General features: G+C 52.1%; 1 protein-coding gene across 1 annotated transcript in view; it reads left to right on the top strand.

Moving 5' to 3' along the window:
* LOC109887613 (serine/threonine-protein kinase 24-like) overlaps positions 1-20,455 on the top strand; it is a 60,858-nt gene extending 40,403 nt beyond the window's left edge. Inside the window, exons 5-10 of the mRNA XM_031819831.1 lie at positions 2,411-2,568; positions 3,449-3,634; positions 4,364-4,515; positions 4,846-5,020; positions 19,087-19,223; positions 20,344-20,455. Coding sequence (XP_031675691.1) covers positions 2,411-2,568; positions 3,449-3,634; positions 4,364-4,515; positions 4,846-5,020; positions 19,087-19,223; positions 20,344-20,383 — 848 coding nt within the window. The 3' untranslated portion in view covers positions 20,384-20,455. The remainder of the gene's footprint in view (positions 1-2,410; positions 2,569-3,448; positions 3,635-4,363; positions 4,516-4,845; positions 5,021-19,086; positions 19,224-20,343) is intronic.
* Positions 20,456-21,603: the final 1,148 nt, after the last annotated feature.

Here is a 21,603-nt window from a genome sequence, read left to right as displayed (position 1 = left end):
TGGTCGGGCCTTCCCCCTGGTTCCATTCTGGGTTTGAGTCCTGGTCGGGCCTTCCCCCTAGTTCCATTCTGGGTTTGAGTCCTGGTCGGGCCTTCCCCCTAGTTCTATTCTGGGTTTGAGTCCTGGTCGGGCCTTCCCCCTAGTTCCATTCTGGGTTTGAGTCCTGGTCGGGCCTACCCCTTGGTTCCATTCTGGGTTTGAGTCCTGGTCGGGCCATCCCCCTAGTTCCATTCTGGGTTTGAGTCCTGGTCGGGCCTTCCCCCTAGTTCTATTCTGGGTTTGAGTCCTGGTCGGGCCTAGCCCCTAGTTCCATTCTGGGTTTGAGTCCTGGTCGGGCCTACCCCCTAGTTCCATTCTGGGTTTGAGTCCTGGTCGGGCCTACCCCTTGGTTCCATTCTGGGTTTGAGTCCTGGTCGGGCCTGCCCCCTGGTTCCTTTCTTGGTTTGAGTCCTGGTCAGGCATTCCCCCTAGTTCCATTCTGGGTTTGAGTCCTGGTCGGGCCTACCCCTTGGTTCCATTCTGGGTTTGAGTCCTGGTCGGGCCTACCCCTTGGTTCCATTCTGGGTTTGAGTCCTGGTCGGACCTACCCCCTGGTTCCTTTCTGGATTTGAGTCCTGGTCGGGCATTCCCCCTAGTTCCATTCTGGGTTTGAGTCCTGGTCAGGCCTACCCCTTGGTTCCATTCTGGGTTTGAGTCCTGGTCGGGCCTACCCCTTGGTTCCATTCTGGGTTTGAGTCCTGGTCGGGCCATCCCCCTAGTTCCATTCTGGGTTTGAGTCCTGGTCGGGCCTTCCCCCTAGTTCTATTCTGGGTTTGAGTCCTGGTCGGGCCTAGCCCCTAGTTCCATTCTGGGTTTGAGTCCTGGTCGGGCCTACCCCCTAGTTCCATTCTGGGTTTGAGTCCTGGTCGGGCCTACCCCTTGGTTCCATTCTGGGTTTGAGTCCTGGTCGGGCCTGCCCCCTGGTTCCTTTCTTGGTTTGAGTCCTGGTCAGGCATTCCCCCTAGTTCTATTCTGGGTTTGAGTCCTGGTCGGGCCTAGCCCCTAGTTCCATTCTGGGTTTGAGTCCTGGTCGGGCCTACCCCCTAGTTCCATTCTGGGTTTGAGTCCTGGTCGGGCCTACCCCTTGGTTCCATTCTGGGTTTGAGTCCTGGTCGGGCCTGCCCCCTGGTTCCTTTCTTGGTTTGAGTCCTGGTCAGGCATTCCCCCTAGTTCCATTCTGGGTTTGAGTCCTGGTCGGGCCTACCCCTTGGTTCCATTCTGGGTTTGAGTCCTGGTCGGGCCTACCCCTTGGTTCCATTCTGGGTTTGAGTCCTGGTCGGACCTACCCCCTGGTTCCTTTCTGGATTTGAGTCCTGGTCGGGCATTCCCCCTAGTTCCATTCTGGGTTTGAGTCCTGGTCAGGCCTACCCCTTGGTTCCATTCTGGGTTTGAGTCCTGGTCGGGCCATCCCCCTAGTTCCATTCTGGGTTTGAGTCCTGGTCGGGCCTTCCCCCTAGTTCTATTCTGGGTTTGAGTCCTGGTCGGGCCTAGCCCCTAGTTCCATTCTGGGTTTGAGTCCTGGTCGGGCCTACCCCCTAGTTCCATTCTGGGTTTGAGTCCTGGTCGGGCCTACCCCTTGGTTCCATTCTGGGTTTGAGTCCTGGTCGGGCCTGCCCCCTGGTTCCTTTCTTGGTTTGAGTCCTGGTCAGGCATTCCCCCTAGTTCCATTCTGGGTTTGAGTCCTGGTCGGGCCTACCCCTTAGTTCCATTCTGGGTTTGAGTCCTGGTCGGGCCTACCCCCTGGTTCCTTTCTGGGTTTGAGTCCTGGTCAGGCATTCCCCCTAGTTCCATTCTGGGTTTGAGTCCTGGTCGGGCCTACCCCTTGGTTCCATTCTGGGTTTGAGTCCTGGTCGGGCCTACCCCTTGGTTCCATTCTGGGTTTGAGTCCTGGTCGGGCCTACCCCCTGGTTCCTTTCTGGGTTTGAGTCCTGGTCGGGCATTCCCCCTAGTTCCATTCTGGGTATGACTCCTGGTCGGGCCTACCCCTTGGTTCCATTCTGGGTTTGAGTCCTGGTCGGGCCTTCCCCCTAGTTCCATTCTGGGTTTGAGTCCTGGTCGGGCCTTCCCCCTAGTTCCATTCTGGGTTTGAGTCCTGGTCGGGCCTTCCCCCTAGTTCCATTCTGGGTTTGAGTCCTGGTCGGGCCTACCCCCTAGTTCCATTCTGGGTTTGAGTCCTGGTCGGTCCTACCCCCTAGTTCCATTCTGGGTTTGAGTCCTGGTCGGTCCTACCCCCTAGTTCCATTCTGGGTTTGAGTCCTGGTCGGTCCTACCCCCTAGTTCCATTCTGGGTTTGAGTCCTGGTCGGTCCTACCCCGAGGACCAGGAATCCATGCTAGCTTGGTTATCCAAACTGCTCTCATCTCTCCCTCAGCTGCCAACGTCCTGCTGTCGGAGCGTGGGGAGGTGAAGCTGGCAGACTTTGGGGTGGCGGGACAGCTAACAGACACCCAGCTCAAACGCAGCACCTTCGTTGGCACGCCCTTCTGGATGGCTCCAGAGGTCATCAAGCAGTCAGCCTACGACTGTAAGGTGAGAGGTCGAAGGTTACAGTCAGCCTACGACTCTATGGTGAGAGGTCAGAGGTTAGTCAGCCTACGACTCTATGGTGAGAGGTCAGAGATTAGTCAGCCTACGACTCTATGGTGAGAGGTCAGAGGTTAGTCAGCCTACGACTCTATGGTGAGAGGTCAGAGGTTAGTCAGCCTACAACTCTATGGTGAGAGGTCAGAGATTAGTCAGCCTACGACTCTATGGTGAGAGGTCAGAGATTAGTCAGCCTACGACTCTATGGTGAGAGGTCAGAGGTTAGTCAGCCTACGACTCTATGGTGAGAGGTCAGAGGTTAGTCAGCCTACAACTCTATGGTGAGAGGTCAGAGATTAGTCAGCCTACGACTCTATGGTGAGAGGTCAGAGATTAGTCAGCCTACGACTCTATGGTGAGAGGTCAGAGGTTAGTCAGCCTACGACTGAATGGTGAGAGGTCAGAGATTAGTCAGCCTACGACTCTATGGTGAGGGGTCAGAGATTAGTCAGTTTACGACTCTATGGTGAGAGGTCAGAGGTTAGTCAGCCTACGACTCCATTGTGAGAGGTCAGAGATTAGTCAGTTTACGACTCTATGGTGAGAGGTCAGAGGTTAGTCAGCCTACGACTCTATGGTGATAGGTCAGAGATTAGTCAGCCTACGACTCAGGGGTCATACAGGAAGTTCTGTTTATAATGACAACAAAGACGTTATCCCAAATGCCACACAAGGTCTACATCTGAATCGGCACCCTATTCCCTATATAGTACACTAGCCCATAGGACTCTGGTCAAAAGTCATGACTTTTATATAAACAGTAGGGTGTCATTTTGGATGGTCCGAAGGTGAAAACATCTCTCCCCCTGTCCCCTCTGTGTTGCAGGCAGACATCTGGTCTCTGGGTATAACATGTATAGAGCTGGCTAAAGGAGAACCCCCACACTCTGAGCTACACCCGATGAAAGTGCTGTTCCTTATCCCAAAGAACACCCCTCCTACCCTGGAGGGGAACTACAGCAAGCCCCTCAAGGAGTTTGTGGAGGCCTGCCTAAACAAGGAGCCAAGCTTCGTAAGTGTTCCTTTAGAGTTAGGCTTCAGAAGTGTTCACTTTCAAACCCCAAACCTAACTGGTTTCAACTGGTTTTACTTCCTTTTGAAGTGTTCTGTTAGGAAACATGTATAAACCCCAAACCTAACTGGTTTCAACTGGTTTTACTTCCTTTTGAAGTGTTCTGTTAGGAAACACGTTTAAACCCCAAACCTAACTGGTTTCAACTGGTTTTACTTCCTTTTGAAGTGTTCTGTTAGGAAACACGTTTAAACCCCAAACCTAACTGGTTTCAACTGGTTTTACTTCCTTTTGAAGTGTTCTGTTAGGAAACACGTTTAAACCCCAAACCTAACTGGTTTCAACTGGTTTTACTTCCTTTTGAAGTGTTCTGTTAGGAAACATGTTTAAACCCCAAACCTAACTGGTTTCAACTGGTTTTACTTCCTTTTGAAGTGTTCTGTTAGGAAACACGTTTAAACCCCAAACCTAACTGGTTTCAACTGGTTTTACTTCCTTTTGAAGTGTTCTGTTAGGGCTTGAAGGTGTTTCCTACCTGCTTTCAACTGATTTTACTTCTATTCGCTGGCCTGGCAATATCAGAGAGCATTTGGAAGTAATTTGTGCATCTGTGCCTGCGTAGTTTTACCCTCTCTGTATCCAGTCCTGTCTCTCCACTCCTCACCTTGCTTAAACTTCCTTCTCATCCCTTCCGCTTTCCTCCTTCCCTTTCCCCCTCTCTCTCTGCAGAGGCCCACTGCCAAAGAGCTGTTGAAACACAAGCTGATTGTGCGTCACGCCAAGAAGACGTCGTACCTGACAGAGCTGGTGGATAGATACAGGAGGTGGAAGGCTGAGCAGACCAGACAGCAGGCAGAGTCCAGCTCAGACGAGTCTGACTCGTAAGTCAGGATCAGACCTAGTCAGACCAGACAGCAGGCAGAGTCCAGCTCAGAAGAGTCTGACTCGTAAGTCAGGATCAGACCTAGTCAGACCAGACAGCAGGCAGAGTCCAGCTCAGACGAGTCTGATTCGTAAGTCAGGATCAGACCTAGATTGCAGGCAGAGTCCAGCTCAGACGAGTCTGACTCGTAAGTCAGGATCAGACCTAGATTGCATACTAAATGGAACCCTCTTCCCTTTGCAGTGCAGTACTTTAACCAAGTCTATTGAGTCATACTGTCGTGCTGAGCCAATTAGAGTCCTGACTCTGGTCTATCTTGTCCAATCAGGGAGCAGGATGGGCAGGCGTCGGGCGGGAACAACTTTGGGAGTGATGACTGGATCTTCACCATCAGAGAGAAGGATCCTAAGAAACTGCAGAACGGGGGAGAGGGACAGGAAGTGAAGAGTGGAGACATTTCAGGGAGGCTGTTTTCCACCATCATCTCTCCTTCTCTGGCTGAAGTAAGAAGCTCCCCCCTGTCATAGCGCAGACAGACCAACCCAACCCCCGGCCATGGTCAGACAGACCAACCCAACCCCCGGCCATGGTCAGACAGACCAACCCAACCCCCGGCCATGGTCAGACAGACCAACCCAACCCCCGGCCATGGTCAGACAGACCAACCCAACCCCCGGCCATGGTCAGACAGACCAACCCAACCCCCGGCCATGGTCAGACAGACCAACCCAACCCCCGGCCATGAGACAGACCAACCCAACCCCCGGCCATGGTCAGACAGACCAACCCAACCCCCGGCCATGGTCAGACAGACCAACCCAACCCCCGGCCATGGTCAGACAGACCAACCCAACCCCCGGCCATGGTCAGACAGACCAACCCAACCCCCTGTCATAGCGCAGACAGACCAACCCAACCCCTGGCCATGGTCAGACAGACCAACCCAACCCCCGGCCATGGTCAGACAGACCAACCCAACCCCCGGCCATGGTCAGACAGACCAACCCAACCCCCGGCCATGGTCAGACAGACCAATCCAACCCCCGGCCATGGTCAGACAGACCAACCCAACCCCCGGCCATGGTCAGACAGACCAACCCAACCCCCTGTCATAGCGCAGACAGACCAACCCAACCCCTGGCCATGGTCAGACAGACCAACCCAACCCCCGGCCATGGTCAGACAGACCAACCCAACCCCCGGCCATGGTCAGACAGACCAACCCAACCCCCGGCCATGGTCAAACAGACCAACCCAACCCCCGGCCATGGTCAGACAGACCAACCCAACCCCCGGCCATGGTCAGACAGACCAACCCAACCCCCGGCCATGGTCAGACAGACCAACCCAACCCCCTGTCATAGCGCAGACAGACCAACCCAACCCCCGGCCATGAGAGACAGACCAACCCAACCCCCGGCCATGGTCAGACAGACCAACCCAACCCCCGGCCATGGTCAGACAGACCAACCCAACCCCCGGCCATGGTCAGACAGACCAACCCAACCCCCGGCCATGGTCAGACAGACCAACCCAACCCCCGGCCATGGTCAGACAGACCAACCCAACCCCCGGCCATGGTCAGACAGACCAACCCAAACCCCGGCCATGGTCAGACAGACCAACCCAACCCCCGGCCATGGTCAGACAGACCAACCCAACCCCCGGCCATGGTCAGACAGACCAACCCAACCCCCGGCCATGAGAGACAGACCAACCCAACCCCCGGCCATGGTCAGACAGACCAACCCAACCCCCGGCCATGGTCAGACAGACCAACCCAACCCCCGGCCATGGTCAGACAGACCAACCCAACCCCCGGCCATGAGAGACAGACCAACCCCGTCTGCTGTCAGTCACTACACTACCCTGCTACAACATACTGTCTGTCTGCTGTCAGTCACCACACCACCCTGCTACAACATACTGTCTGTCTGCTGTCAGTCACCACACCACCCTGCTACAACATACTGTCTGTCTGCTGTCAGTCACTACACTACCCTGCTACAACATACTGTCTGTCTGCTGTCAGTCACCACACCACCCTGCTACAACATACTGTCTGTCTGCTGTCAGTCACCACACCACCCTGCTACAACATACTGTCTGTCTGCTGTCAGTCACCACACTACCCTGCTACAACATACTGTCTGTCTGCTGTCAGTCACCACACCACCCTGCTACAACATACTGTCTGTCTGCTGTCAGTCACTACACTACCCTGCTACAACATACTGTCTGTCTGCTGTCAGTCACCACACTACCCTGCTACAACATACTGTCTGTCTGCTGTCAGTCACTACACTACCCTGCTACAACATACTGTCTGTCTGCTGTCAGTCACCACACCACCCTGCTACAACATACTGTCTGTCTGCTGTCAGTCACCACACTACCCTGCTACAACATACTGTCTGTCTGCTGTCAGTCACCACACTACCCTGCTACAACATACTGTCTGTCTGTCTGCTGTCAGTCACCCAACTACCCTGCTACAACATACTGTCTGTCTGCTGTCAGTCACCCAACTACCCTGCTACAACATACTGTCTGTCTGCTGTCAGTCACCACACTACCCTGCTACAACATACTGTCTGTCTGCTGTCAGTCACCCAACTACCCTGCTACAACATACTGCCTGTCTGCTGTCAGTCACTACACTACCCTGCTACAACATACTGTCTGTCTGTCAGTCACCACACCACCCTGCTACAACATACTGTCTGTCAGTCACCACACTACCCTGCTACAACATACTGTCTGTCTGCTGTCAGTCACCACACCACCCTGCTACAACATACTGTCTGTCTGCTGTCAGTCACCACACCACCCTGCTACAACATACTGTCTGTCTGCTGTCAGTCACTACACTACCCTGCTACAACATACTGTCTGTCTGCTGTCAGTCACCACACCACCCTGCTACAACATACTGTCTGTCTGCTGTCAGTCACCACACCACCCTGCTACAACATACTGTCTGTCTGCTGTCAGTCACTACACTACCCTGCTACAACATACTGTCTGTCTGCTGTCAGTCACCACACCACCCTGCTACAACATACTGTCTGTCTGCTGTCAGTCACTACACTACCCTGCTACAACATACTGTCTGTCTGCTGTCAGTCACCACACTACCCTGCTACAACATACTGTCTGTCTGCTGTCAGTCACCACACTACCCTGCTACAACATACTGTCTGTCTGCTGTCAGTCACCACACCACCCTGCTACAACATACTGTCTGTCTGCTGTCAGTCACCACACCACCCTGCTACAACATACTGTCTGTCTGCTGTCAGTCACTACACTACCCTGCTACAACATACTGTCTGTCTGCTGTCAGTCACCACACCACCCTGCTACAACATACTGTCTGTCTGCTGTCAGTCACTACACTACCCTGCTACAACATACTGTCTGTCTGCTGTCAGTCACCACACTACCCTGCTACAACATACTGTCTGTCTGCTGTCAGTCACCACACTACCCTGCTACAACATACTGTCTGTCTGCTGTCAGTCACCACACCACCCTGCTACAACATACTGTCTGTCTGCTGTCAGTCACCACACCACCCTGCTACAACATACTGTCTGTCTGCTGTCAGTCACTACACTACCCTGCTACAACATACTGTCTGTCTGCTGTCAGTCACCACACCACCCTGCTACAAGATACTGTCTGTCTGCTGTCAGTCACCACACCACCCTGCTACAACATACTGTCTGTCTGCTGTCAGTCACTACACTACCCTGCTACAACATACTGTCTGTCTGCTGTCAGTCACCACACCACCCTGCTACAACATACTGTCTGTCTGCTGTCAGCCACCACACTACCCTGCTACAACATACTGTCTGTCTGCTGTCAGTCACCACACCACCCTGCTACAACATACTGTCTGTCTGCTGTCAGTCACCACACCACCCTGCTACAACATACTGTCTGTCAGTCACCACACTACCCTGCTACAACATACTGTCTGTCTGCTGTCAGTCACCACACCACCCTGCTACAACATACTGTCTGTCTGCTGTCAGTCACCACACCACCCTGCTACAACATACTGTCTGTCTGCTGTCAGTCACTACACTACCCTGCTACAACATACTGTCTGTCTGCTGTCAGTCACCACACCACCCTGCTACAACATACTGTCTGTCTGCTGTCAGTCACCACACCACCCTGCTACAACATACTGTCTGTCTGCTGTCAGTCACTACACTACCCTGCTACAACATACTGTCTGTCTGCTGTCAGTCACCACACCACCCTGCTACAACATACTGTCTGTCTGCTGTCAGTCACTACACTACCCTGTTACAACATACTGTCTGTCTGCTGTCAGTCACCACACTACCCTGCTACAACATACTGTCTGTCTGCTGTCAGTCACTACACTACCCTGCTACAACATACTGTCTGTCTGCTGTCAGTCACCACACCACCCTGCTACAACATACTGTCTGTCTGCTGTCAGTCACCACACTACCCTGCTACAACATACTGTCTGTCTGCTGTCAGTCACCACACTACCCTGCTACAACATACTGTCTGTCTGTCTGCTGTCAGTCACCCAACTACCCTGCTACAACATACTGTCTGTCTGCTGTCAGTCACCCAACTACCCTGCTACAACATACTGTCTGTCTGCTGTCAGTCACCACACTACCCTGCTACAACATACTGTCTGTCTGCTGTCAGTCACCCAACTACCCTGCTACAACATACTGTCTGTCTGCTGTCAGTCACTGCACTACCCTGCTACAACATACTGTCTGTCAGTCACCACACCACCCTGCTACAACATACTGTCTGTCAGTCACCACACTACCCTGCTACAACATACTGTCTGTCTGCTGTCAGTCACCACACTACCCTGCTACAACATACTGTCTGTCTGCTCTCAGTCACCACACTACCCTGCTACAACATACTGTCTGTCTGCTGTCAGTCACCACACCACCCTGATACAACATACTGTCTGTCTGCTGTCAGTCACTACACTACCCTGCTACAACATACTGTCTGTCTGTCTGCTGTCAGTCACCACACTACCCTGCTACAACATACTGTCTGTCTGGTGTCAGTCACTACACTACCCTGCTACAACATACTGTCTGTCTGCTGTCAGTCACCACACCACCCTGCTACAACATACTGTCTGTCTGCTGTCAGTCACCACACTACCCTGCTACAACATACTGTCTGTCAGTCACTACACTACCCTGCTAAAACATACTGTCTGTCTGCTGTCAGTCACCACACTACCCTGCTACAACATACTGTCTGTCTGTCTGCTGTCAGTCACTACACTACCCTGCTACAACATACTGTCTGTCTGTCTGCTGTCAGTCACCACACTACCCTGCTACAACATACTGTCTGTCTGCTGTCAGTCACCACCCTACCCTGCTACAACATACTGTCTGTCTGCTGTCAGTCACCACACTACCCTGCTACAACATACTGTCTGTCTGCTGTCAGTCACCACACCACCCTGCTACAACATACTGTCTGTCTGCTGTCAGTCACCACACCACCCTGCTACAACATACTGTCTGTCTGCTGTCAGTCACCACACCACCCTGCTACAACATACTGTCTGTCTGCTGTCAGTCACTACACTACCCTGCTACAACATACTGTCTGTCTGCTGTCAGTCACCACACCACCCTGCTACAACATACTGTCTGTCTGCTGTCAGTCACTACACTACCCTGCTACAACATACTGTCTGTCTGCTGTCAGTCACCACACTACCCTGCTACAACATACTGTCTGTCTGCTGTCAGTCACCACACTACCCTGCTACAACATACTGTCTGTCTGCTGTCAGTCACCACACCACCCTGCTACAACATACTGTCTGTCTGCTGTCAGTCACCACACCACCCTGCTACAACATACTGTCTGTCTGCTGTCAGTCACTACACTACCCTGCTACAACATACTGTCTGTCTGCTGTCAGTCACCACACCACCCTGCTACAACATACTGTCTGTCTGCTGTCAGTCACTACACTACCCTGCTACATCATACTGTCTGTCTGCTGTCAGTCACCACACTACCCTGCTACAACATACTGTCTGTCTGCTGTCAGTCACCACACTACCCTGCTACAACATACTGTCTGTCTGCTGTCAGTCACCACACCACCCTGCTACAACATACTGTCTGTCTGCAGTCAGTCACCACACCACCCTGCTACAACATACTGTCTGTCTGCTGTCAGTCACCACACTACCCTGCTACGACATACTGTCTGTCTGCTGTCAGTCACCACACCATCCTGCTACAACATACTGTCTGTCTGCTGTCAGTCACCACACCACCCTGCTACAACATACTGTCTCTCTGCTGTCAGTCACTACACTACCCTGCTACAACATACTGTCTGTCTGCTGTCAGTCACCACACCACCCTGCTACAACATACTGTCTGTCTGCTGTCAGTCACTACACTACCCTGCTACAACATACTGTCTGTCTGCTGTCAGTCACCACACCACCCTGCTACAACATACTGTCTGTCTGCTGTCAGTCACTACACTACCCTGCTACAACATACTGTCTGTCTGCTGTCAGTCACCACACCACCCTGCTACAACATACTGTCTGTCTGCTGTCAGTCACCACACCACCCTGCTACAACATACTGTCTGTCTGCTGTCAGTCACCACACCACCCTGCTACAACATACTGTCTGTCTGCTGTCAGTCACTACACTACCCTGCTACAACATACTGTCTGTCTGCTGTCAGTCACCACACCACCCTGCTACAACATACTGTCTGTCTGCTGTCAGTCACCACACCACCCTGCTACAACATACTGTCTGTCTGCTGTCAGTCACTACACTACCCTGCTACAACATACTGTCTGTCTGCTGTCAGTCACCACACCACCCTGCTACAACATACTGTCTGTCTGCTGTCAGTCACTACACTACCCTGTTACAACATACTGTCTGTCTGCTGTCAGTCACCACACTACCCTGCTACAACATACTGTCTGTCTGTCTGCTGTCAGTCACCCAACTACCCTGCTACAACATACTGTCTGTCTGCTGTCAGTCACCCAACTACCCTGCTACAACATACTGTCTGTCTGCTGTCAGTCACCACACTACCCTGCTACAACATACTGTCTGTCTGCTGTCAGTCACCCAACTACCCTGCTACAACATACTGTCTGTCTGCTGTCAGTCACTACACTACCCTGCTACAACATACTGTCTGTCAGTCACCACACCACCCTGCTACAACATACTGTCTGTCAGTCACCACACTACCCTGCTACAACATACTGTCTGTCTGCTGTCAGTCACCACACCACCCTGCTACAACATACTGTCTGTCTGCTGTCAGTCACCACACCACCCTGCTACAACATACTGTCTGTCTGCTGTCAGTCACTACACTACCCTGCTACAACATACTGTCTGTCTGCTGTCAGTCACCACACCACCCTGCTACAACATACTGTCTGTCTGCTGTCAGTCACCACACCACCCTGCTACAACATACTGTCTGTCTGCTGTCAGTCACTACACTACCCTGCTACAACATACTGTCTGTCTGCTGTCAGTCACCACACCACCCTGCTACAACATACTGTCTGTCTGCTGTCAGTCACTACACTACCCTGCTACAACATACTGTCTGTCTGCTGTCAGTCACCACACTACCCTGCTACAACATACTGTCTGTCTGCTGTCAGTCACCACACTACCCTGCTACAACATACTGTCTGTCTGCTGTCAGTCACCACACCACCCTGCTACAACATACTGTCTGTCTGCTGTCAGTCACCACACCACCCTGCTACAACATACTGTCTGTCTGCTGTCAGTCACTACACTACCCTGCTACAACATACTGTCTGTCTGCTGTCAGTCACCACACTACCCTGCTACAACATACTGTCTGTCTGCTGTCAGTCACCACACTACCCTGCTACAACATACTGTCTGTCTGCTGTCAGTCACCACACCACCCTGCTACAACATACTGTCTGTCTGCTGTCAGTCACCACACCACCCTGCTACAACATACTGTATGTCTGCTGTCAGTCACTACACTACCCTGCTACAACATACTGTCTGTCTGCTGTCAGTCACCACACCACCCTGCTACAACATACTGTCTGTCTGCTGTCAGTCACCACACCACCCTGCTACAACATACTGTCTGTCTGCTGTCAGTCACCACACTACCCTGCTACGACATACTGTCTGTCTGCTGTCAGTCACCACACCATCCTGCTACAACATACTGTCTGTCTGCTGTCAGTCACCACACCACCCTGCTACAACATACTGTCTCTCTGCTGTCAGTCACTACACTACCCTGCTACAACATACTGTCTGTCTGCTGTCAGTCACCACACCACCCTGCTACAACATACTGTCTGTCTGCTGTCAGTCACTACACTACCCTGCTACAACATACTGTCTGTCTGCTGTCAGTCACCACACCACCCTGCTACAACATACTGTCTGTCTGCTGTCAGTCACCACACCACCCTGCTACAACATACTGTCTGTCTGCTGTCAGTCACTACACTACCCTGCTACAACATACTGTCTGTCTGCTGTCAGTCACCACACCACCCTGCTACAACATACTGTCTGTCTGTCTCCTGTCAGTCACCACACTACCCTGCTACAACATACTGTCTGTCTGCTGTCAGTCACCACACCACCCTGCTACAACATACTGTCTGTCTGCTGTCAGTCACTACACTACCCTGCTACAACATACTGTCTGTCTGCTGTCAGTCACCACACTACCCTGCTACAACATACTGTCTGTCTGCTGTCAGTCACTACACTACCCTGCTACAACATACTGTCTGTCTGCTGTCAGTCACCACACTACCCTGCTACAACATACTGTCTGTCTGCTGTCAGTCACCACACTACCCTGCTACAACATACTGTCTGTCTGCTGTCAGTCACCACACCACCCTGCTACAACATACTGTCTGTCTGCTGTCAGTCACCACACCACCCTGCTACAACATACTGTATGTCTGCTGTCAGTCACTACACTACCCTGCTACAACATACTGTCTGTCTGCTGTCAGTCACCACACCACCCTGCTACAACATACTGTCTGTCTGCTGTCAGTCACCACACCACCCTGCTACAACATACTGTCTGTCTGCTGTCAGTCACCACACTACCCTGCTACGACATACTGTCTGTCTGCTGTCAGTCACCACACCACCCTGCTACAACATACTGTCTGTCTGCTGTCAGTCACCACACCACCCTGCTACAACATACTGTCTCTCTGCTGTCAGTCACTACACTACCCTGCTACAACATACTGTCTGTCTGCTGTCAGTCACCACACCACCCTGCTACAACATACTGTCTGTCTGCTGTCAGTCACTACACTACCCTGCTACAACATACTGTCTGTCTGCTGTCAGTCACCACACCACCCTGCTACAACATACTGTCTGTCTGCTGTCAGTCACCACACCACCCTGCTACAACATACTGTCTGTCTGCTGTCAGTCACTACACTACCCTGCTACAACATACTGTCTGTCTGCTGTCAGTCACCACACCACCCTGCTACAACATACTGTCTGTCTGTCTCCTGTCAGTCACCACACTACCCTGCTACAACATACTGTCTGTCTGCTGTCAGTCACCACACCACCCTGCTACAACATACTGTCTGTCTGCTGTCAGTCACTACACTACCCTGCTACAACATACTGTCTGTCTGCTGTCAGTCACCACACTACCCTGCTACAACATACTGTCTGTCTGCAGTCAGTCACCACACCACCCTGCTACAACATACTGTCTTTCTGTCTGCTGTCAGTCACTACACTACCCTGCTACAACATACTGTCTGTCTGCTGTCAGTCACCACACTACCCTGCTACAACATACTGTCTGTCTGCTGTCAGTCACTACACTACCCTGCTACAACATACTGTCTGTCTGCTGTCAGTCACCACACTACCCCGCTACAACATACTGTCTGTCTGCTGTCAGTCACCACACCACCCTGCTACAACATACTGTCTGTCTGTCTGCTGTCAGTCATTACACTACCCTGCTACAACATACTGTCTGTCTACTGTCAGTCACCACACTACCCTGCTACAACATACTGTCTGTCTGCTGTCAGTCACCACACTACCCTGCTACAACATACTGTCTGTCTGTCTGCTGTCAGTCACTACACTACCCTGCTACAACATACTGTCTGTCTGCTGTCAGTCACCACACTACCCTGCTACAACATACTGTCTGTCAGTCATCACACTACCCTGCTACAACATACTGTCTGTCTTCTCTCAGTCACCACACTACCCTGCTACAACATACTGTCTGTCTGCTGTCAGTCACCACACCACCCTGATACAACATACTGTCTGTCTGCTGTCAGTCACCACACTACCCTGCTACAACATACTGTCTGTCAGTCATCACACTACCCTGCTACAACATACTGTCTGTCTTCTCTCAGTCACCACACTACCCTGCTACAACATACTGTCTGTCAGTCACCACACTACCCTGCTACAACATACTGTCTGTCTGCTGTCAGTCACCACACTACCCTGCTACAACATACTGTCTGTCTGCTCTCAGTCACCACACTACCCTGCTACAACATACTGTCTGTCTGCTGTCAGTCACCACACCACCCTGATACAACATACTGTCTGTCTGCTGTCAGTCACTACACTACCCTGCTACAACATACTGTCTGTCTGTCTGCTGTCAGTCACCACACTACCCTGCTACAACATACTGTCTGTCTGGTGTCAGTCACTACACTACCCTGCTACAACATACTGTCTGTCTGCTGTCAGTCACCACACCACCCTGCTACAACATACTGTCTGTCTGCTGTCAGTCACCACACTACCCTGCTACAACATACTGTCTGTCAGTCACTACACTACCCTGCTACAACATACTGTCTGTCTGCTGTCAGTCACCTCACTACCCTGCTACAACATACTGTCTGTCAGTCACCACACTACCCTGCTACAACATACTGTCTGTCTGCTGTCAGTCACCACACTACCCTGCTACAACATACTGTCTGTCTGCTCTCAGTCACCACACTACCCTGCTACAACATACTGTCTGTCTGCTGTCAGTCACCACACCACCCTGATACAACATACTGTCTGTCTGCTGTCAGTCACTACACTACCCTGCTACAACATACTGTCTGTCTGTCTGCTGTCAGTCACCACACTACCCTGCTACAACATACTGTCTGTCTGGTGTCAGTCACTACACTACCCTGCTACAACATACTGTCTGTCTGCTGTCAGTCACCACACCACCCTGCTACAACATACTGTCTGTCTGCTGTCAGTCACCACACTACCCTGCTACAACATACTGTCTGTCAGTCACTACACTACCCTGCTACAACATACTGTCTGTCTGCTGTCAGTCACCACACTACCCTGCTACAACATACTGTCTGTCTGTCTGCTGTCAGTCACTACACTACCCTGCTACAACATACTGTCTGTCTGTCTGCTGTCAGTCACCACACTACCCTGCTACAACATACTGTCTGTCTGCTGTCAGTCACCACCCTACCCTGCTACAACATACTGTCTGTCTGCTGTCAGTCACCACACTACCCTGCTACAACATACTGTCTGTCAGTCATCACACTACCCTGCTACAACATACTGTCTGTCTTCTCTCAGTCACCACACTACCCTGCTACAACATACTGTCTGTCTGCTGTCAGTCACCACACCACCCTGATACAACATACTGTCTGTCTGCTGTCAGTCACCACACTACCCTGCTACAACATACTGTCTGTCAGTCATCACACTACCCTGCTACAACATACTGTCTGTCTTCTCTCAGTCACCACACTACCCTGCTACAACATACTGTCTGTCAGTCACCACACTACCCTGCTACAACATACTGTCTGTCTGCTGTCAGTCACCACACTACCCTGCTACAACATACTGTCTGTCTGCTCTCAGTCACCACACTACCCTGCTACAACATACTGTCTGTCTGCTGTCAGTCACCACACCACCCTGATACAACATACTGTCTGTCTGCTGTCAGTCACTACACTACCCTGCTACAACATACTGTCTGTCTGTCTGCTGTCAGTCACCACACTACCCTGCTACAACATACTGTCTGTCTGGTGTCAGTCACTACACTACCCTGCTACAACATACTGTCTGTCTGCTGTCAGTCACCACACCACCCTGCTACAACATACTGTCTGTCTGCTGTCAGTCACCACACTACCCTGCTACAACATACTGTCTGTCAGTCACTACACTACCCTGCTACAACATACTGTCTGTCTGCTGTCAGTCACCTCACTACCCTGCTACAACATACTGTCTGTCAGTCACCACACTACCCTGCTACAACATACTGTCTGTCTGCTGTCAGTCACCACACTACCCTGCTACAACATACTGTCTGTCTGCTCTCAGTCACCACACTACCCTGCTACAACATACTGTCTGTCTGCTGTCAGTCACCACACCACCCTGATACAACATACTGTCTGTCTGCTGTCAGTCACTACACTACCCTGCTACAACATACTGTCTGTCTGTCTGCTGTCAGTCACCACACTACCCTGCTACAACATACTGTCTGTCTGGTGTCAGTCACTACACTACCCTGCTACAACATACTGTCTGTCTGCTGTCAGTCACCACACCACCCTGCTACAACATACTGTCTGTCTGCTGTCAGTCACCACACTACCCTGCTACAACATACTGTCTGTCAGTCACTACACTACCCTGCTACAACATACTGTCTGTCTGCTGTCAGTCACCACACTACCCTGCTACAACATACTGTCTGTCTGTCTGCTGTCAGTCACTACACTACCCTGCTACAACATACTGTCTGTCTGTCTGCTGTCAGTCACCACACTACCCTGCTACAACATACTGTCTGTCTGCTGTCAGTCACCACCCTACCCTGCTACAACATACTGTCTGTCTGCTGTCAGTCACCACACTACCCTGCTACAACATACTGTCTGTCTGCTGTCAGTCACCACACCACCCTGCTACAACATACTGTCTGTCTGCTGTCAGTCACCACACTACCCTGCTACAACATACTGTCTGTCTGCTGTCAGTCACCACACTACTGTCCTCCCTCCTAACCCTGTTGTTCCCGTCTCTCTGTCCTCCCTCCTAACCCTGTTGTTCCCTTCTCTCTGTCGTCCCTCCTAACCCTGTTGTTCCCTTCTCTCTGTCCTCCCTCCTAACCCTGTTGTTCCCTTCTCTCTGTCGTCCCTCCTAACCCTGTTGTTCCCTTCTCTCTGTCCTCCCTCCTAACCCTTTTTTTCCCTTCTCTCTGTCCTCCCTCCTAACCCTGTTGTTCCCTTCTCTCTGTCATCCCTCCTAACCCTGTTGTTCCCTTCTCTCTGTCGTCCCTCGTAAGCCTGTAGTTCCCTTCTCTCTGTCGTCCCTCCTAACCCTGTTGTTCCCTTCTCTCTGTCGTCCCTCCTAACCCTGTTGTTCCCTTCTCTCTGTCGTCCCTCCTAACCCTGTTGTTCCCTTCTCTCTGTCGTCCCTCCTAACCCTGTTGTTCCCTTCTCTCTGTCGTCCCTCCTAACCCTGTTGTTCCCTTCTCTCTGTCGTCCCTCCTAACCCTGTTGTTCCCTTCTCTCTGTCGTCCCTCCTAACCCTGTTGTTCCCTTCTCTCTGTCGTCCCTCCTAACCCTGTTGTTCCCTTCTCTCTGTCGTCCCTCCTAACCCTGTTGTTCCCTTCTCTCTGTCGTCCCTCCTAACCCTGTTGTTCCCTTCTCTCTGTCGTCCCTCCTAACCCTGTTGTTCCCTTCTCTCTGTCGTCCCTCTTAACCCTGTTGTTCCCTTCTCTCTGTCGTCCCTCCTAACCCTGTTGTTCCCTTCTCTCTGTCCTCCCTCCTAACCCTTTTTTCCCTTCTCTCTGTCCTCCCTCCTAACCCTGTTGTTCCCTTCTCTCTGTCATCCCTCCTAACCCTGTTGTTCCCTTCTCTCTGTCGTCCCTCGTAAGCCTGTAGTTCCCTTCTCTCTGTCGTCCCTCCTAACCCTGTTGTTCCCTTCTCTCTGTCGTCCCTCCTAACCCTGTTGTTCCCTTCTCTCTGTCGTCCCTCCTAACCCTGTTGTTCCCTTCTCTCTGTCGTCCCTCCTAACCCTGTTGTTCCCTTCTCTCTGTCGTCCCTCCTAACCCTGTTGTTCCCTTCTCTCTGTCGTCCCTCCTAACCCTGTTGTTCCCTTCTCTCTGTCGTCCCTCCTAACCCTGTTGTTCCCTTCTCTCTGTCGTCCCTCCTAACCCTGTTGTTCCCTTCTCTCTGTCGTCCCTCCTAACCCTGTTGTTCCCTTCTCTCTGTCGTCCCTCCTAACCCTGTTGTTCCCTTCTCTCTGTCGTCCCTCCTAACCCTGTTGTTCCCTTCTCTCTGTCGTCCCTCTTAACCCTGTTGTTCCCTTCTCTCTGTCGTCCCTCCTAACCCTGTTGTTCCCTTCTCTCTGTCGTCCCTCCTAACCCTGTTGTTCCCGTCTCTCTGTCCTCCAGTTGAAACAGCGTCAGGAGGCAGTGAATGGGAACCCCATGGCTCTAGATGAACTGAGAGAAGCTATTCTCCTAGCTGAGGAGGCCTACCCTGGGATCTCTGACTCCCTGGTCACACAGCTGGTTAACAGACTGCAGAGGTGTGACTACTAGCCCCTATAACCCTAGTACCCTACCACTAACCCCTATAACCCTAGTACCCTACCACTAACCCTAGTACCTTACCACAGACCCCTATAACCCTAGTTCCCTACCACTAAACTAACCCTTGTACCCTACCACTAGCCCCTATACCCCTAGTACCCTACCACTAGCCCCTATAGCCCTAGTACCCTACCACTAACCCCTATAACCCTAGTACCCTACCACTAGCCCCTATAGCCCTAGTACCCTACCACTAGCCCTTATAGCCCTAGTACCCTACCACTATCCCCTATAACCCTAGTACCCTACCTCTAACCCCTATACCCCTAGTACTCTGCCACTAGCCCCTATACCCCTAGTACCCTACCACTAACCCTAGTACCCTACCACTAGCCCATATAGCCCTAGTACCCTACCACTAACCCCTATAACCCTCGTACCCTACCACTAACCCTAGTACCCTACCACTAGCCTCTATAACCCTAGTACCCTACCACTAACCCTAGTACCCTACCACTAGCCCCTATAGCCCTAGTACCCTACCGCTAACCCTAGTACCCTACCACTAGCCCCTATAGCCCTAGTACTCTACCACTAACCCTAGTACCCTACCACTAACCCTAGTACCCTACCGCTAACCCCTATACCCCTAGTACCCTACCACTAACCCTAGTACCCTACCACTAGCCCATATAGCCCTAGTACCCTACCACTAACCCCTATAACCCTCGTACCCTACCACTAACCCTAGTACCCTACCACTAACCCTAGTACCCTACCACTAGCCTCTATAACCCTAGTACCCTACCACTAGCCCCTATAGCCCTAGTACCCTACCGCTAACCCTAGTACCCTACCACTAGCCCCTATAGCCCTCGTACCCTACCTCTAACCCTAGTACCCTACCACTAGCCCCTATAGCCCTAGTACCCTACCACTAACCCTAGTACCCTACCACTAACCCTAGTACCCTACCACTAACCCTAGTACCCTACCGCTAACCCTAGTACCCTACCACTAACCCTAGTACCCTACCACTAACCCCTATAGATACATCTTAACCCACACCTGTCCACTGTCCTAACCTATCTCCATCTTCTCTCTCCTCTCTCTTAGATTTTCTTCAGGCAGGAAGTCTTCGTGCTCTTCTCCCTAGTGATTGGCTCTCTGCCCCAGCCCGCCTCTCCCAGGTCCCGCCCCCTGTCTGTGGTCCAGTCAGAGGTTAGAGGTCAGCCTGGATAACACCATAGGTGTCCGTCAAACATTCCTGCTGGAGAACCCTGAACACACCTGACGCTTGGTGATCAACTCCAAGGCCTCTTTTAGTAACTTGATAAACCTGTGGAGATCAGAGGGGGCAGTAGAGCCCAGTCACTCTGTTAACACTGTTGGAGAATTAACCCACGAGCAAGGAGACACTGCTTCTCAGAGGAGGACCCATCAGTATGGACCCAGTCTGACTGGAACCAGAGGAGGAGCCATCAGTATGGACCCAGTCTGACTGGAACCAGAGGAGGAGCCATCAGTATGGACCCAGTCTGACTGGAACCAGAGGAGGAGCCATCAGTATGGACCCAGTCTGACTGGAACCAGAGGAGGAGCCATCAGTATGGACCCAGTCTGACTGGAACCAGAGGAGGAGCCATCAGTATGGACCCAGTCTGACTGGAACCAGAGGGAGACCCATCAGTATGGACCCAGTCTGACTGGAACCAGAGGAGGAGCCATCAGTATGGACCCAGAGAAGGACCCATCAGTATGGACCCAGTCTGTCTGGAACCAGAGGAGGAGCCATCAGTATGGACCCAGTCTGACTGGAACCAGAGGGTGACCCATCAGTATGGACCCAGAGAAGGACCCATCAGTATGGACCCAGTCTGTCTGGAACCAGAGGAGGAGCCATCAGTATGGACCCAGAGAAGGACCCATCAGTATGGGCCCAGTCTCTGGAACCAGAGGAGGACCCATCAGTATGGACCCAGTCTGTCTGGAACCAGAGGAGGAGCCATCAGTATGGACCCAGTCTGACTGGAACCAGAGGAGGAGCCATCAGTATGGACCCAGTCTATCTGGAACCAGAGGGAGACCCATCAGTATGGACCCAGTCTGTCTGGAACCAGAGAAGGACCCATCAGTATGGACCCAGAGAAGGACCCATCAGTATGGACCCAGTCTGACGGAACCAGAGGAGGAGCCATCAGTATGGACCCAGTCTGTCTGGAACCAGAGGGAGACCTATCAGTATGGACCCAGTCTGACTGGAACCAGAGGAGGAGCCATCAGTATGGACCCAGTCTATCTGGAACCAGAGGGAGACCCATCAGTATGGACCCAGTCTGTCTGGAACCAGAGGAGGAGCCATCAGTATGGACCCAG

Source organism: Oncorhynchus kisutch, unplaced genomic scaffold (assembly GCF_002021735.2).
Source record: "Oncorhynchus kisutch isolate 150728-3 unplaced genomic scaffold, Okis_V2 scaffold2673, whole genome shotgun sequence".
Taxonomy (NCBI): domain Eukaryota; kingdom Metazoa; phylum Chordata; class Actinopteri; order Salmoniformes; family Salmonidae; genus Oncorhynchus; species Oncorhynchus kisutch.
The sequence above is the reverse complement of the archived record's forward strand: the minus strand, read 5'-3'. Positions and strand labels throughout refer to the sequence as shown.